At 41.2% G+C, this 18,441-nt stretch overlaps 1 protein-coding gene across 3 annotated transcripts in view; it reads left to right on the forward strand.

The window, feature by feature from the left end:
- PPP4R3A (protein phosphatase 4 regulatory subunit 3A) overlaps positions 1-18,441 on the forward strand; it is a 53,360-nt gene that overhangs the window by 4,211 nt on the left and 30,708 nt on the right. For all 3 annotated transcript variants that reach the window (XM_012498222.2, XM_030803042.1, XM_030803041.1), the window contains one exon: positions 15,728-15,783. In XM_012498222.2, the coding sequence (XP_012353676.1) occupies positions 15,728-15,783 (56 nt within the window). The remainder of the gene's footprint in view (positions 1-15,727; positions 15,784-18,441) is intronic.

The raw sequence follows: 18,441 nt of genomic DNA on the forward strand, positions 1-18,441 counted from the left end.
GCGCCACTGCACTCCAGCCTGGGCAACAAAGCGAGACTCCGTCTCAAAAAAAAAAAAAAAAAAAAAAAAAGAGTTTCAATTATAGTTTATCTACAAGCTTTACATGAATGTTTTTGTGTTGACTTCTAGTTGGGGTCAGCCATTATTGTGTGCTTGCTCCATTCTCCGTCATAGGATAATTGATATTTTCTTTTTGTTGTCATGAGCAAAATGGAAAGTATTTCTGATTTTCCATAAATTGAGTCATTTGTCCAATAGAAACTTAAAATTATTGCGCTTTTCCATACTTAGGCTAGACCTAGTCATTACTGTGTTAAAGTTTTTCTTTTCTAAATTACTTGTAGGTTTTCCACAAAAAAATCTTTTGATTTTGAGATTATTTATTTAAAACAAAATAAATATTTGATTCTTAACACTTTTGAAGTATTGTCTATAAAATTAAGTTTTTGTGATGTGTTAATCATCCACCTTAGAAATAGGCTATCAGCTAATTTGGTGAGAAACTGGTCAGTGCTAGAGATAGTGTGATAGGGGCTTTTGCATACCTGTGAAATAAATGGTGTGTTTTTTTTTAGACTGAATCTCTGTCATCCTGGATGGAGTGCAGTAGCATGATCTCGGCTCACTGCAACCTCCACCTTCCAGGTTCAAGGGATTCTCATGCTTCAAGCCTCAAGCCTGGGATTACAGTCCACCATCACGCATGGCTAATTTTTGTGTTTTTAGTAGGGACGGGGTTTCACCATGTTGGCCAGGCTGGTCTTGAACTGCTGACCTCAGGTGATCTGCCCTCCTCAGCCTCCCAAAGTGCTGGGATTAACAGGTGTGAGCCTCCACACCCGGCCTCATTTCTTTTTTTTAATAAGTTCTCTCAGAAAGGATGACAACATGTCCAGAGTCTTTCATCTATTAAGATGGTATGAGTTGGGATTCAAATTCAGGCAATTCATTTTAAACTGTACACACTACTTAGTAATGACAAAGTGTTTGGGAATTTTATAATGTATATAGTTTTAGCATGGGTATAGAAAGGCTGGGTAGTTTTAAAGTTTTCTCATTATTGGGTCTATATTTGTGGAAGGGGAAGCTATAATAATGCTATCTCAACTGTAGGCTCAGTTCTTGTTAGGGGAGCTTATATGCTCGTCTAAAAGTCACAGAAGGGAATTTCTAAATGGAAGTACTTGTGGCCTTCATGTTATAGAGCAGGTCTGTCTGGGTAAGTACTGTATGCCTTCCCTTCCAAAACTGAGTAACTTGGCACTCAGCCTACCTTGCTTTAGAGGAAAAGGGATGTCCCACTAAGCTTCTGGGCCCATTTCTTGGATTGCATCTTTATTCAGTAGGTTTCTGCTGGCAAAATAGGTTGTAAGAACATGTCCCTTTCGTTTTTTGTTTTCCTTTTTTTTTTTTTTTTTTTTTTTTTTGAGTCAGTGTTTCGCTCTTGTCACTTAGGCCGGAGTGCAATGGCACAATCTCAGCTCACTGCAACCTCCGCTTCCCGGGTTCAAGCGATTCTCCTGCCTCAGCCTTACGAGTAGCTGGGATTACAGGTGCCTGCCACCACGCCTGGTGAATTTCTGTGTTTTTAGTAGAGACGGGGTTTCACCATGTTGGCCAGGCTGATCTCGAACTCCTGACCTCGGCTGAACCACCGCATCCTGCTCTTTTTCTTTTCTTTTTTTTTTTTTCTTTTTTTTTTTTTTCTTAATTTTTAAGTGCTCTGTTGTCCATGCTGTAGTGCAGTGGCAGGATCATAGCTCACTGTTACCTCAAACTCCTGGGCTTAATTGATCTTCCCACCTAGCTGGGATTACAGGTGCACACCACTGCGCCTGGGTAATTAAAAAAAAAATTTTTTTTTTTTTTTTTTTTTAAGAGATGGAAGGGGGTGGGTCTTTGTCGCCCAGGCTGGTCTCGAACTCCTGGGCTCAGGCATGAGCCACCATGCCTGGCCCAATTTTTGAATTTTTTGGAAGGTTCTCACTATGTTGCCCAGAATGGTCTCGATTTCCAGATCTGAAGTGATCTTTCCCACTTGGCCGCCTAAAGTGCTGGGATTACACCGCACCTGGCCCATGCTTTTCTTTAATGAAGATAGATTACCTTAATTTCTCTCAGTTTTTATGATAGCCATCTTCCATTTCAGATTATTTTGTTTTTATTTTTAATTCTTTCAGTGTATGCTGTGTCTGTTAACTAAGGATAATAATTTCATACCTTACTTGTGCTCTCCCTTTGTGGTCAAATCATTATACTACTTTTCTTTCTTTCGTTTTTTCTTCAACTTTTATTTTAAATTCCTGGGTACATGTGCAGGTTTGTTACATAGCTAAATGTGTGCCATGGTGGTTTGCTGCACAGATCAACCCATCACCTAGGTTTTTTTTGTTGTTGTTGTTTTTTTTTGAGACGGAGTCTCACTCTGTCGCCCAGCCTGGAGTGCAGTGGCGCAATCTTGGCTCACTGCAAGCTCCGCCTCCCGGGTTCATGCCATTCTCCTGCGTCAGCCTTCCGAGTAGCTGGGACTACAGGCGCCCGCCACCACGCCCGGCTAATTTTTTGTATTTTTAGTAGAGACAGGGTTTCACCGTGGTCTCGATCTCCTGACCTCGTGATCCACTGGCCTCGGCCTCCCAAAGTGCTGGGATTACAAGCATGAGCCACCGCGCCCGGCCCATCACCTAGGTATTAAGCCCAGCATCCATTAGCTATTCTTCCTGATACTCTCTCTCCCTCTGCCCCTTTGTACTACTTTTCACCATTATGATTTTTACCACATCCACCTGCCAGTTTTACCGTTGATAAATGTAAGGCTGGGGAACAAAGTGAGACCCCCATCTCTACAAAATAAAAATTTCTAAATTAGCCATGTGTGGTGTTAAACACCTGTAGTCCCGGCTGCTTGGGGCTGAGGCGGGAGGATTGCTTGAGCCCAGAGGTCGAGGCTACAGTGAGCTGTGACTGAGCCACTACTCCAGCCTAGCTGATGAAGCAAGACCCTGTCTCAGAAAAAAAAAAAATGTAGCTCAGGCACAGTGGCCCACATCTGTAATCCCGGCACTTTGGGAAGCCAAGGTTGGGGAGGATTGCTCAAGGTCAGAAGTTTGATACCTGCCTGGGCAACATAGCAAGACCCTGTCTCCACAAAAAGTTAGAAAATTAGCCGGGCGTGTGGCACATACTTGTAGTCTTAGCTACTCAGGAGGCTGAAGCCAGAGAATTGCTTGAGCCCAGGAGTTTGAGGCTGCCACGAACTTTGTGGCTGCCATGAACTGTGGTCATGCTACTGCACTCCAGCCTGGGTGACAGAGTGAGACCCTATTTCTAAAAACAAAAAAAAGAAAGAAATGTAAGGGAGTTGGAATTCCTCCACACACTGAAGAGTGTCTTTGGCCATAATCATATTTGTGCTCCTTATTATGAAGTACTTGTCAAGGCATCCAGAATAGTGTGCTTACATTGAGTTTTTACCTTGAATTTTATAAAGTATTTTTTACATTTCCAAATAGTTTTATCTGTTCTCTGACTCATCTTACAGAGTTAAACAGGTTAAATTCTCACTGTTACTTGAGGCATGCAGAAAATGAGACATGGAGAAATGTTTTTAAGGCAGCACTGCTAGCGAATGGTAAAACTGGGATTCTGTGCTGTTTCTGCCTCTTGATAGAACTCCATGTTCGTTGTAGGTGGGTCTGCCTCTACCCCTACTATAATTAGAAAAGGAGGTCAGAACACTTAGAGTGGAAAAGCTTTTGGGGTTAAGGGCTGTGAGAAATGAACAGATCAGTCAGTAGTATAGAATCTTGTATATGCCAAGCATTCTGTATATTTACCAAGAAGAGCTGTGTCGGTACAAGGGGAAGTATTTCACTTTGAAAAGTTTGTTTATTTGGAGACAAGGTCTTGCTGTCACCCAGGCTGGAGTGCAGTGCCACGATCATAGCTCACTGCAGCCTCAAACTGTTAGGCTCAACTGATCCTCCTACCTTAGCCTCCCAAGTAGCTGGGACTATAGGCACATGCCACCATGCGCAGCTGATTTATTTTTAATTTTTTTTTAGGGGAGGTGGGATCTTACTGTGTTGCACAGACTAGTCCTGAATTTCCGGCCTCAAGCAATGTTCCTACCTCGCCCTCCTGAGTAGCCAGGATTATAGCTGTGAGCTACCACACCTGGCCCATTTTAGTTTTTAAGTGCCACTGTGTAATGAGGCATTTAAATTTTTTTCCAAAAAATCAGGAAAGAAGGACTTGGAGCACATACCTGTTACGGGTTTAAAGCATACTTTAGTCTCGGCCAGGCGCGGTGGCTCACGCCTGTAGTCCCAGCACTTTGGGAGGCCGAGACGGGCAGATCACTAGGTCAGGAGATCGAGACCATCCTGGCTAACACAGTGAAACCCCATCTCTACTAAAAATACAAAAAAAAAAAAAAATTAGCCGGGCTTGGTGGCGGGAGCCTGTAGTCCCAGCTACTCAGGAGGCTGAGGCAGGAGAATGGCATGAACCTGGGAGGCGGAGCTTGCAGTGAGCCGAGATCGCGCCACTGCACTCCAGCCTGGGCGATAGAGCAAGATTCCGTCTCAAAAAAAAAAAAAACAAAAAACACACGTTAGTCTCCCACCTACATAAGATTTTGGGCCCCATTTGACTTCTTTTTTTGAGGTGGGATCTCACTCCGTTGCCCAGGCTGGAGTGCAGTGATCAGGGCTTACTGCAGCCTTGACCAGCAGACTCAGGTAATCCTCTCACCTCAGTGTCCCAAGTAGCTGGGACCACAGGTGTACACCACCATACCTGGCTAATTTTTTCTATTATTTTTGTAGAGATGGGGTCACCTTATGTAGCCCAGGCTGGCATTAACTCATTTTTGATGGTGCGTTCTCTCTACTAATGAAGCATAGTACATAAGTCCCTGCCTTAAGCCTTGAATATTGATAAGGACAATATACTCTAGAAGCTAATGGGTTGAGCTGCCTGCTTAGGAGTGACAAGGGTGTAGCTGTTCATTCTGAAATCCTTCAGTATTTATCGAAATCAGGGCTGTGGTGAAGACCAAAGTTACTTAAACCCAAACCCAAACACTCCCATATTACTTCCATGCTACCTGAGTCTAATTGGTTGATAGTGAAGATAAAAGCATAAAAATTACAGGAATTCTCTGTACTGTCTCGTTTCTTCAGTGAGAGGAAGTTAAATCTTCTAAACAAGTGAATTTTCCAGATGAATAAAAGCTGTGTACCAGAAGGTGTTTTTTGGGTTTTTTTGTTTTTAAATTTTAGAGACAGGGTCTCGGTCTTTCACCCAGGCTGGAGCGCAGTGGCGTGATCATAGCTCATTGCAGCATCAACATTCTGGGTTCAAGCAGTCGTCCTGCCTCAGCTTCCCAAGTAGCTGGTACTACAGGCACATACCACCATGTCCAGCTAATTTTTGCATTTTTTGTAGAGACAGGGTTTGCCATGTTGCCCAGACTGGTCTTGAGCTGGTCTGCAATTCTTGGCCTCCAGTGATCCGCCTGCCTCAGCTTTCCAAAGTGCTGGGATTACAGTAATGAGCCACCATGCCTGGCCTACCATAAGTTTTAAAAGTCAGTAGTTTTTTTTATGGAATGTTGACTAAATGTGTACTGGAATGTTTTTCCTATACAATAAATGAATATATTGTTTAACCTCTTATTCGTAATGTGTTCATGGGTCATGATTAATGCTTGGTGTTTATGGGTCATTATTAGTACTCGTTTTCCTGCCATACAACAGTACAGTGTTACCAGTGAAATGATTGTATGATGATGCCCTAAAAAAACAAGTATTGAGGCTGGGCGTGGTGGCTCAGCCTGTAATCCCAAGCATTTTGGGATCATGAGGTCAGGAGATCTAGAACATCTTGGCCAATATGGTGAAACCCCGTCTCTATTAAAAATACAAAAATTAGCTGGGTGTGGTGGTGTGCGCCGGTAGTCCCAGCTACTCTGGAGGCTGAGTCAGGAGAATCGCTTGAACCCAGGAGGCGGAGGTTGCAGTGAGCCGAGATCGTGCCACTGCACTCCAGCCTGACAAGAGCGAAACTCCGTCTCAAAAAAAAAGTATTGAGTGCTGGTTATGTACTACATATTGGGACAGGCACTTGAATAAAAAATTTCAGTTAATGCTCATGGCAGCCCTGTGAGGTAGGTATTATTTTTTTCTTAACTGTAAATCTTGTTGTATTAACTTGCACCCAGCAAGAAATCTATAATTTTTATGCAAAACTTTTCCTTTTAAAAATATTTGCTGAGTTCTCTGTAATGTAGACTTTGTTAGAAGGATACCTCACTCTGTACTACCAGCCATCTTCATCTCCAGTCCCCAGAGGTGTAGTGTTGTGTTGTGTTTTGGTGGGGGTTGGCAGCACCCTACAAGAAAGGGCCTCACATTTCATTTTATAGGAAGAAGCAAGATACGAAGCAGGGAGGGATCTTCTTTTTCTTTTCTTTTCTCTTTTTTTTTTTTTTTTTTGAGACAGAGTCTCGCACTGTCACCCAGGTTGGAGTGCAGTGGTGCGATCTCGGCTCACTGCAACCTCTGCCTCCCGGGTTCAAGCGATTCTCCTGCCTCAGCATCCCGAGTAGCTGGGTTTACAGGCACGTGCCACCATGCCCAGCTAATTTTTGTATTTTCAGTAGAGATGAGGTTTCACCATATTGGCCAGGCTGGTCTTAAACTCCTGACCTTGTGATATGCCCGCCTTGGCCTTTGTTATATTTTTTCTTGCTATTGGAATGTGACAGTTTCTACTTGCAATTGTCTTGGTGATGTTCTGAGCGGCATTTCTCCTTTTGACATTGTTTTCCCATTTCCTAATTGTAAACACCTCTATTATCAGTATATTTGGGACACCAATTAATGTCAGGATACACAGATCTCATTAAAAAGTAGTGTAGTATTCCATTGTACTTATTCACACAGTAGTTTGGTGGCACAGTGTAGCATTCCTCAAACTTTTTTTCTCAGGATACCTTTAGACGCTTTTTTGTTTGTTTGTTTTGTTTTCATTTTTATATTTTATTTTGTTTTTTTCAGACAGGGTCTCACTCTGTCGCCAGGCTGGAGTGCAATGGTGTAATCAGAGCTCACTGCAACCTCAACCTCTGGCCTCAAGCAATCCTCCTACCCCAGCCTCCCAAGCAGCTGGAACTATGGGCCTGTACCACCATGCCTGGCAAATTTTTATTTTTTTTTTTGTAGAGATGGAGGTCTCAGCTGGGTGTGGTGGCTCACACCTGTAATCCCAGCACTTTGGGAGGCCAAGGTGGGCAGATCATGAGGTCAAGAGATCGAGATGATCCTGGCCAACATGGTGAAACCCCATCTGTACTAAAGAAAAAATATATATATACAAAAATTAGCCAGGCCTTTTTTTTTTTTTTTTTTTTTTTTTTTTTTTTTTTTGAGTTGGAGCCTCACTCTGCCGCCCAGGCTGGATGGAGTGCAGTGGTGCCATCTCGGCTCACTGCAAGCTCCACCTCCCGGGTTCATGCAGTTCTCCTGCCTCAGCCTCCCGAGTGGCTGGGACTACAGGTGCCCACCACCACGCCCGGCTAATTTTTTGTATTTTTAGTAGAGATGGGGTTTCACCGTGTTAGCCAGGATGGTCTCGATCTCCTGACCTCGTGATCCACCTGCCTCGGCCTCCCAAAGTGCTGGGATTACAGGCGTGAGCCACCGCACCCGGCCAAAAAAATTAGGCAGGCTTAAGTGACCCTCCCATAGCAGACTCCCAAGTACCTGGAGTCATTGGCGCGTGCCACCACGCCCAGCTAGATACCTTTATACTCTTAAATTGAGGATTCCCAAGATGTTCATTTGGATTGTATTTATCAATATTTACCATATTAGAAATTAAAACAGACTTTAGGAAAAAAATCACTTAAAAATAAGTTTTAACATAGCATGTTAACAAAATATCATTAAGAAAAACTTTTCTAAAATAAGAGTTTAATGAGAAGAGTGTCTTTTTTTTTTTTTTTTTTTTTTTGAGACAGAGTCTCACTGTCGCTTAGGCTGGAGTGCGGTGACACAATCTCAGCTTACTACAACCTCTGCCTCCCGGGTTCAAGCAATTCTCCTGCTTCAGCGTCCCTAGTAGCTGGAATTACAGGCATGCACCACCACACCTAGCTAATTTTTATATTTTTAGTAGAGACGGGGTTTCACCATGTTGGCCAGGATGGTCTCAAATTCCTGACATCAAGTGATTCGCCTGCCTTGGCCTCCTGAAGTGCTGTGATTACAGGTGTGAGCCACCATGCCTGGCCTATTTTTACAAATTGCAACATCTGGCCTAATTTTTAAAAAACCAGAAAGATTCTCATCTGCTTCTGCATTCAGTCTTTGGCAGTATCAGTGTAGACTCTGAGAGAATTAATGGTGGAAGAGGCGTAGAACCTTGTAGTATCATTTTGAAAATAATTTTGACTTTGCAGGCCCCATGGTGTCCCCAGATCACATTTTGAGAACGGCTGGTATAGATTGTTTTTAGTTTGTTGCCATTACAGACTCTGCTAATGAAATCTTCATATACCTTGGCACTTATCTGAGGGTGTAGGGTAATTTCCTAGAAGAATGGTTGGCCCAAAGAGTAGTATGTGTTTAAAAGTTGGGTAGGTGAAGATGATTCAATTTTCAGTCTTGGTACTGGTAAATGAGTATTAAGGACGCCTTATTTTTTTGAGAAAGTCCCAGTGTACATATCAATTAGTAGACATTAGAACTTGTTAGGAATGATAGATTCCACAGTGGCAGATCTAATTAGAAGTACTGATGCATTCCGCTTAGCTTGAGCACTCTCTTGATTTTCATTTTCCTCTATGTTTCCTTTCTCATTCTTTTTCAAGTCTCAATATTGGAGTTTTCTTGAATTGGAGTGTAGGATTTCCTTTCCCTGGTCTTTGTGACAATGTCTTTCTCAGATGTGTGGGAAAAGGTATCGTGTGTGTGTGTGTGTGTGTGTGTGTGTGTGTGTGTGTGTATAAAAGATTCCTCTTGGGAGATAAGGGCATCTGTTTCATTGGAGAGGGTAGATGTGTTTTTCAAATGAGTTGGAGTGAATGGGGTCTGTCTTGAGTGTGTGCTTCAGTTATTGAGTTCCACTAGACATAACTGTTATCAGAAACATGTGTTGCTCTTAGTTGGAACCTTCTCTGCCTCCCTCTTAATGTTGCTGAGGTCTCCTGCTAAGGATCATCATTTCTCGCTTGTCATCTCTGCTACCATGTTATTTAATAAATCCCTTACCTAAAGTTGAGCTCTATATCCCCATCCATACCCATACCTTAGTAGGATAGAATTACTATGCCTAATACTGTAGCTATAGCAACAAAATACAAACAGACTTGTTGGGGGTAAGGATTGTGTTAATTGATATTAACACTGAACTGGATCTTTTATAGTTGATTGGTTTAGTGTTTATAACTTGGCTGAATAAAACCTATTAGGTGATGGAGGGAAACCTAATAGACTAGGAATAAACCTAGTATGTGTCTTTTATTTATTGTCTTACTGAGCCCTCAAGTTGAAAGACTTTCCCGTCTAGCCTCTACAGCCTGCTTATCTCTTTGGGAATATGGTATTGGGGATCAGAGCTGGACTTGCTAGACCAAAACTGTGTGATATGGCTGAAAAGAGAGTTTCAGGAGATACTTCCTTCTAATATCCTGAATGGTCCAGAAAAACATTTCCCAACACTAGAAGCTTCTAGTATGTCCTGTTTTAGCCAGAATTTTGGAAGGGAGTACGTCAAACCTTTCCCCCGCCTTTTTCTAATTATCCTGATCCTGTAAACACTACTAAGAGAGTTTTGAAGAAAACGTGAAAGAGACTGGTACTTGAGATATAATTGCTATTAGGGATTAGGTGGCTGACAATGTCATACCACTGCACTGCCGTGTTTTTTTGTTTTAGTGACTGTAAAAATCAGACGTGTGTTTCTTGAAAGCACAACCTGAACAACAACCTCAATCCCCTGTGCTATGTGTTTCTGACTTCTTAAACTTAAAAAAACTTTTGAATTGCAGTGTAATACATCAAAAAGGTACACAAATCATAAGTATTCAATTTGATGAATTTTCAAAAAATAACCAGCACACCATTGAAAAAACAACATAACCACTACTCTGGAAGCCTACTTCATGTTCCTCTCCAGTCACTATCCTACCCAGAGAAAACTGCTAGCCTAATGATAGGTTAATTTTGCCACTTTGTGAGCTTTGTGTAAATGGAATTCTATGGTTTATACTTTGTCTCAGCTGTCTTTTACTCAGGTTTGTAAAATATCTGTTGTGTTTACTCTTTGATTCATATATTAACATTGTTCGTGGTATCCATTGTATGAATATTTATACTTTACAGTTTACCTTTTTTGTGTGTTTGTTTTGTTTTGTTTTTTTGAGACTGGGTCTTGCTCTGTTGCCTAGGCTGGAGTGCAGTGGCATGATCTCGGCTCGCTGCAACCTGCATTTCTGAGGCTTAGGCAATCCTCCCACCTCTGCCTCCTGAGCAGCTGGGACTACAGGCGTGCGCTGCCACACTTGGCTAATTTTTTAAATTTTTTTGTAGAGACAAGGTCTCACTATATTGCCTAGGCTGCACTTCACCGGTTTTTTTTTTTTTTAAAACAGTATTTACATACTATATAATTCACCAATTCAAAATGTACAATTCATTGTTTTTTAGTATAATCACAGGTTTGCAATCATCACCACAATCTAATTTTAGAACATTTTGTCTCCTCTGAAAAAAATCATATGCCCATTAGCAATCACTACCCACTTTCACTTCCTCCCAGCCCTAAACAACCGCTAATCTGTTTTCTGTCTCTATATTTACCTGTCTGGACTGGGAACGGTGGCTCACACCTGTAATCCCAGCACTGGGAGGCCGAGGCAGGCGTATCACTTGAGGTCAGGAGTTTGAGACCAGCCTGGCCAACATGGTAAAACCCAGTCTCTACTAAAAATACAAAAATTAGTTGGGCATGGTGGTAACATGCCTATAGTCCCAGCTACTCAGGTGGCTGAGGCAGGAGAATTGCTTGAACCCGGGAGGCAGAGGCTGCAGTGAGCTCAGATCACACCACTGCACTTCAGCCTGGGCAACAGAGAGACTGTCTAAAAAAAAACATATATGTACATACACACACACACACACACACCCCTATATATGTGTGTGTATGTGTGTGTATATATATATATAAAACTTTGCCTATCTGGACATGTGGTATTTTGTGATGGGCTTCTTTAATTTCATATGTTTTCAAGGTTTATACGTATTGTAACGTGTTAGGTTTTCATTACTCTGTGTAGCTGAGTATATGCCACATTGAATTTATCTGTTCATTTTTTGCTGTCGTAAATAACCTTGCTGTGAATATAAATGTACAAGTTTTTGTCTGGGCATGTATTCATTTCTCTTGGATATATACCGAGGAGGGAAATTGCAAGGTAACTGTTTAACTTTTTGAGGAACTGCCAAACTTTTCTAAAATTGATGCTTCATTTTATATTCCCAGAAGCAATATATGAAGCTTCCCATTTCTCTACAGCCTTGTCACCACTTGTCATTGTCTTGTCTTTGATTGTAGACATTCTGGTGGGTACTAAATGGTATCTCATTTGTGGTTTTGGTTTTTGTTTTCATTTGAGACAGAGTCTTTGTCGTCCAGGCTGGAGTGCGGTGGTGCAATCCCAGCTCACTGCAACCTCCACCTCCCAGGTTAAAGTGATTCTCCTGCCTCAGCCTCCTGAGTAGCTGGGTTTAAAGACATGCACAACCATGCCCAGCTAGTTTTTTGTGTGTCTTTAGTAGAGATGGGGTTTCACCATTTTGGCCAGGCTGGTCTCGAACTCCTGACCTCAAGTGATCCACCTGCCTCAGCCTCCCAAAGTGCTGGTATTATAGGCATGAGCCACCATGCCTAGCCCTTATTTGTGGGTTTGATTTGCATTTCCCTAATGACTAATGCTGAGCATCTTTTCATATGCTTACTAGTTTTTTGTATATCTTTTTTGGATAAATTTCTATTCAAATTCATTGCCCACATTTTAATATTGAGTTGTAAGAGTCCTTTATGTATTCCGGATACAAGTCCTTTACCAGATATATGCTTTCCAAATCTTTTCTCTCATTCTGTGGGCTTTCTTTTTACTTGATGGTATTGTTTGCGGCACAAACAAGTTTTTAATTGTGATGCCCAATTTTTTCTTTTATATAGGTTGTACTTTTGTGCAGTTTAACTTTTAGAGAAGCGTTTCCTAGTTGGGTCCTATGCCATTAGAGATCTTGCATCTTCTGAAATATAATTTGATAAAGTAATCCAATTCTTTCACTCTATTTTACTTTTGTAATTTTCTGGAGATAGATTTTGTCTGAGAATATGAGTTGTATTTCAAAGTAGGTTTTTGTGTGTCTTTAGTAGAGATGGGGTTTCACCATGTTGGCCAGGCTGGTCTCGAACTGCTGGACCTCAAGTGACCCACCTGCCTGCCGAGGCGGGTGGATTATCCGAGGTTGGGAATTCAAGACCAGCCTGACCAACATAGAGAAACCCTGTCTCTACTAAAAATACAAAATTAGCCAGGCATGGTGGCACATGCCCAGCTACTCAGGAGGCTGAGGCAGGACAATCACTTGAACCGGGGAGGCGGAGGTTGTGGTGAGCTGGGATCGCACCATTGCATTCCAGCCTGGGCAACAAGAGCGAAAATACCTTCTCAAAAAAAAAAAAAAAAAAAAAAAGTGATATTGACCCGTAATGTACTTTATATACTTTGTTATTTCCATGGAGAATAATAGAATGCAATTTTTATTCTAGTAATTAAAATAATGAAAGACTACAAAGATAGTTGGAGATTTTTATACTTTTTTTTAAATTTTATATTAAAAATATATAGTATGGGGTCTCACCATCCTATATATGAGACCAGGCTAGCCTCAAGCTATTCTCCCATCTCGACCTCCCAAAGTGCTGGGATTACAGGCCTGAGCCACTGCACTTTGCCTTTGTTTTTTGAGACAGGATCTCTTATCACCCAGTCTAGAACCCAGTCTAGAGTATAGTGGCGCAGTCATGGCTCACTGTAGTCTTGAGATCCTGGGCTCAGGAGATACTCCTGCCTGTCTCTTGAGTAGCTAGAATTACAGGCATGCCCTACCTCATCCAGCTAATTTATTTTTTCTTTTTTTTTTTTTTTTTTTTTTTTTTTGAGGCAGAGTCTCTGTTGACCAGGCTGGGGTGCAGTGATGCGATCTCAGCTCACTGCAACCATGCCCGGCTAATTTTTGTATTTTTAGTACAGATAGGGTTTGACCATGTTGGCCAGGCTGGTCTCAAACTCCTGACCTCAAGCGATCTGCCCACCTCAGCCTTCCAAAATGCTGGGATTACAGGCATGAGCCACCACGCCCAGCCTACATTTTCTTATTTTTATTTTATTTTATTGTTATTTTATTTTTGCAGAGGCAAGGTCCTGCTTTATTGGCCAAATTGTTCTCAAACTCCTGGCCTCAGGCGATCCTCCCACCTCAGCTTCCCAAAGTGCTGGGTTATAGGCATGAGCCACCGCACCTGGCCACCTGCTGCTTTTTCTTGTTATGAATGTATCACTAGCACAGCTCTTAATAACCAAAATAAAATCCTGAAAATTGAGCATAAAGAGAATTGAAGGGGCACTGGAAAATGTGTTTTCATTAATCTGGCAAAAGTTGGATAAAGAGGAAGAAGATTAAAACAGTATTTTCTCTAAAATGTGAGAATTCTTATCTGAGCCTCCTAAGCCAAAACCAGTTTTTTTAAAGAAAGCAAGCCCAAAGAAATGGGATTTGTGGGGAATACAGGTGGAAAAAAATAATATAGTGAATGTTTAGTTACCTTAAGTACTCAAAGGATAAGAAAGAGATTTTAGATTAATTAGGTCACCTGTCCTAGACATAGTTGGGAGGATTAGTGTGAAGTAGAAAGCTGTTCATGTGCATAAGACATACACAAATTGAGTTATCACAACTTGGTTAATTTACTGTGTTCGGTATTACTTGGTACTGTTCTGAGCACACAGTAGTGAGTGGTCATTAAATCATTAATATTGGACAGCATTCATAAAACAAATGAATTTTGATGTAAAAGCAAACTACATTTGGAAATGTTAAGAGCACTCTTAGCCATCTAACCACTATTTGGAATGGGTAAAGCAGTTGTTAAGTGTAACAGAAGAAATGAAAGCTCTGTATGAGAGACAGTTGCAGAGAAAACTGCTTTTTCTCAAATATTTTGGGCCAGAGTTTGTCTTCAGGTAGTACTTGCAGGTATAAACTAGAACTGGTTGATAAGAGGAGAGGGGTATGGGAAGTCATACAATATATAAGAGATTTTAATCTAGATCATCTGACTTCACACTGTGCGGTTTAATTACCTTCTGCTGTCCATAAATTAGTAGATTTCTATTGTTATCCGGTCCTTACTCGTCAGATTATCATGTCTTTCCTGTTAAAAGTAAGCACGTATATATTCACTTATTGTCTGGGTGCAGCGGCTCGTGCCTGTAGTCCCAGCACTTTGGGAGGCCAAGATGGGTAGATTGTTTGAGCCCAGAGACCAGCCTTTGCAATAAAGGGAGACCCCATCTGTACAAAAAATAAAAAAATTAACCAAGCATGATAGCTGGCACCTGTCCCAACTACCCAGAAGGTGGAGGTTGCAGTGAGCTGAGATCACACAACTGCAACAGAGCCGAGACCCTGTCTCAGAAAAACATTTCTTAGGTTACAAGTTACTGTAATTAAACTTACATTGTTTTAAAAATAATTTTTCTAGGCCAGGCGCGGTGGCTAACGCCTGTAATCCCAGCACTTTGGGAGGCCGAGGCCGGCGGATCACGAGGTCAAGGGATTGAGACCATCCTGGCCAACGTGGTGAAACACCATCTCTACTAAAAATACAAAATTAGCTGGGCGTGGTGGCATATGCCTGTAGTCCCAGCTTCTCAGGAGGCTGAGGCAGGAGAATCGCTTGAACTCGGGAGGCAGAGGTTGCAGTGAGCTGAGATCGCGCCACTGCACTCCAGCCTGGTGACAGAGTGAGACTCTGTCCCAAATAATAATAATTTTTCTATAACTGAAGTTGAGTTTGCATCAAATGTTCAGAAAAGGAAATACGGCTGGGCACAGTGGCTTGCACCTGCAATCCCAGCACTTTGGGAGGAGGGGGCAGTGGGAGGATCACTTGAGCCCAGGAGTTGGAGACCAGCCTGGGCAACATAGCGAGACTCTATCTCTACAAAAAGTGAAAAAATACTAAAAAATATTTTTTGAGGCCAGGCGTGGTGGCTCACGGGTGTAATGCCTTGGGAGGCCGAGGCTGGTGGATCACCTGAGGTCAGGAGTTTGAGACCAGCCTGACCAACATGGTGAAACCCCGTCTCTACTAAAAATACGAAACATTAGCCTGGTGTGGTGGCACACACCTGTAATCCCAGCTCCTCTGGAGGCTGAGGCAGGAGAATCTCTTGAGCCTGGGAGGCGGAGGTTGCAGTGAGCTGAGGATCGCGCCACTGCACTCCAGTCTGGGCTACAGAGAGACGCCCTGTCTCATAAAAAAAAAAATTTTTTTTTTTAAGGAAATATGTATGTACGTAAGGGAATATAATTTTGCTGTTTTACAGTAACATAATGGAATGTCTTTTTCTGTTTCCTAGGTTCTCTACTTTTAGAGTCCAAAATAAATCCTAACACCGCATACCAGAAACAACAGGTAAAATTTTGAAGATGTTGTGTTTTATCTCGCGTGTTTTCCTTTTGAGTAAATGAAAGTTTATTATCTGATTGCTTATAGTGAAAAATTTAGAACAGATTACAACAGTTTGCCAGTGAAATTCTAAAATAGGATTTCTGCCAATTCCTATAGTGTTTAACACAATAATTTTAAATTTAAAAAGCTTGCCACAAGTTAAAATGGAGTTTGTGTTCCACCTATTATAGCAACTGAGCCCTAAAATTTCCTTGTTTTACCTAAAAAAAAAAGGTGACCATTGATGTGATAAGCTGCTACTAACACAGTTAAATGGTGAAAATTCCTGTTGTAGATGATAATGCAGAAGGAACATTAGTGTCTCCCTCTACAGCAGTACTGTGTAGATAGGAATCTGTCATATGAATCCGATTTCTTTTACAGATTCCTGAATAGGGTCTTATTATGATACTACAGTTTTGAAGGTAACTGTACTTCACAGTACAGTGTACTCAAAATACAACTTTCTTAAACCTTTCTAATATGCAAAGAAATATCAGAAAGTAAATCTTTCACTTAGTATCAACTAGTGCTGTTATTAAATGGTATTCATTCAGTACACACGTGCGTGCGCTTCACGTACACCCACACAGACAAACAAGATGAGTGCTCTATATAGCCAATGAAGTCAAGATCAGTTCCCTCATTGCCTGGAAGATGCAGATACAAAATAGTTAATTGAGAAGAAAGAAGATTACCAGCTTGTTCATAAAGTGCTTTGCTTCATCATTGATCTTTAAAATACTAGAAAGAAGTCAGTATTGTTTTTATTTTTCCCATTAGGTGATGTGTAAAGGTCGTGACTTGTTTGACATCACACAAATAGTGGTTAGGAATGCTGGTGTTAACTCCTAAATATATTTAATCGTGATTTATTTGTCCACCAAACATTCATACAGTATATTTTCTTGATAGTTTGATAGTCTGATATAATACTGTATTGCATTTAGTGTTCTTAAGAAAACTTAAGTCTGATGAAAAAATCTAGAGCCTGGAATATTTGGCTTTGATCTTCCGTACTTAAATACATTAAATTCATGTTTTGAAGTTGTATTCAGCTGAAGAGTGAAAGCACATCTTAAGAAAAAGGAAAGATTGAAACTGTTTTAAGAATGAATGAACAGATTCATGTGTCTCAGCCTATAGGTTTTTGGGTGATAAACAAGCAAGATAATTTGGAGAAAAGTTGCTGTAATATTTAGAATCTTCAAGGAAAACAGAAGAGCAGTTTCTAAAATTTTATAAACTTGCTAGATTTGTCAAATGGGTAATTAAGAGCATATGTCTGGCTATACCCTGACTTAAGCATCAGCCTCCAAGTGATTCTGAATATACATTATAGCAGAATGTGTTATTGGCTTTACACTTATCCTAGTAGCCTTTATTGGGCTGATAATCGTAAGTATTTATCAGAATTTTAGGAGCCATCTAATTTGGGCAGGTTGTTCCCTTCACCCCCAAGATGATTGTTATTTTCTCCCAACTTTGTTTTCATCACTAAGAAGTAGTACCAGCCAGGCGCGGTGGCTCACGTCTGTAATCCCAGCACTTTGGGAGGCCGAGGCAGGCAGATCATGAGGTCGGGAGATCAAGACCGTTCTGGCTAACACGGTGAAACCCCGTCTCTACTAAATATACAAAAAATAAGCTGGGCGTGGTGGCGGGCACCTGTAGTCCCAGCTACTCGGGAGGTTGAGGCAGGAGAATGGCATGAACCTGGGAGGCGGAGCTTGCAGTGAGCCGAGATTACGCTACTGCACTACAGCCTGGGCGACAGAGCGAGACTCCATCTCAAAAAAAAAAAAAAATAGTGGTATCTATATTGTGACTAGTTTTCGTAACAGTATATATCTTTCCCATCCTAATGATGAGGAAACTGAGGCTCAGAGAGGTTACCTCCCTTTCTAAGCATTACCTGCCACATAGATGGTGGTATTAGAATTTATACCGTGGCCTCTTTACCTCCTAAATTTCTTAGTATTTTCATTCCATGCTATTTTGAGGGAAAATAACGTAACTTTAATTTTGTCTTACCTGGAGCCTTATAATAAGTGCTCAGTATTTACTGAGCGGATAACCTTGTAAAGTATTTAGGCTGCCAGAATTATAGATTAACTGCAAATTCTTCTACCATTTGTTCTGTTCTGGTGAATTATAAAGGTAAACTAAAAATGAAACCTTACTAATTTTTGGCATGTTGATCTTAGAATGTTAATAGTTTTGAGCTTGAACTGCTCTCAGTCTGGATCAGATTGCCTGCCTGGTGTCTGTGATATCTGGAAGTCCTTTAAGATAGTATAAAAAGTGGAGTTTGAGGTGTTTTCCAAAATTCTGAATAAAAATTACAGACTTAGTAATACTGTACAACCAAATCAGATTCTCATTTATTTATTTTTGGCTGGCAGCACTTTAGTCCAGTGAGACTACTGGTCTCATGATTGACAGCTATATAAATGACTGAACAGAGTTAATATGCAGTTTGGCAGATAAATTTTTAATTTTTTTTTTTTAGCGATGGGGTCTTGTTATGTTGCTCAGGCTGGAGTACAGTGGCTATTATTCACAGGTGTGATCATAGTGCACTGCCGCTTCCAACTCCTGGCCTCAAGCAATCCTCCCTCC

This window comes from Nomascus leucogenys, chromosome 22a, assembly GCF_006542625.1.
Source record: "Nomascus leucogenys isolate Asia chromosome 22a, Asia_NLE_v1, whole genome shotgun sequence".
Taxonomy (NCBI): Eukaryota; Metazoa; Chordata; class Mammalia; order Primates; family Hylobatidae; genus Nomascus; species Nomascus leucogenys.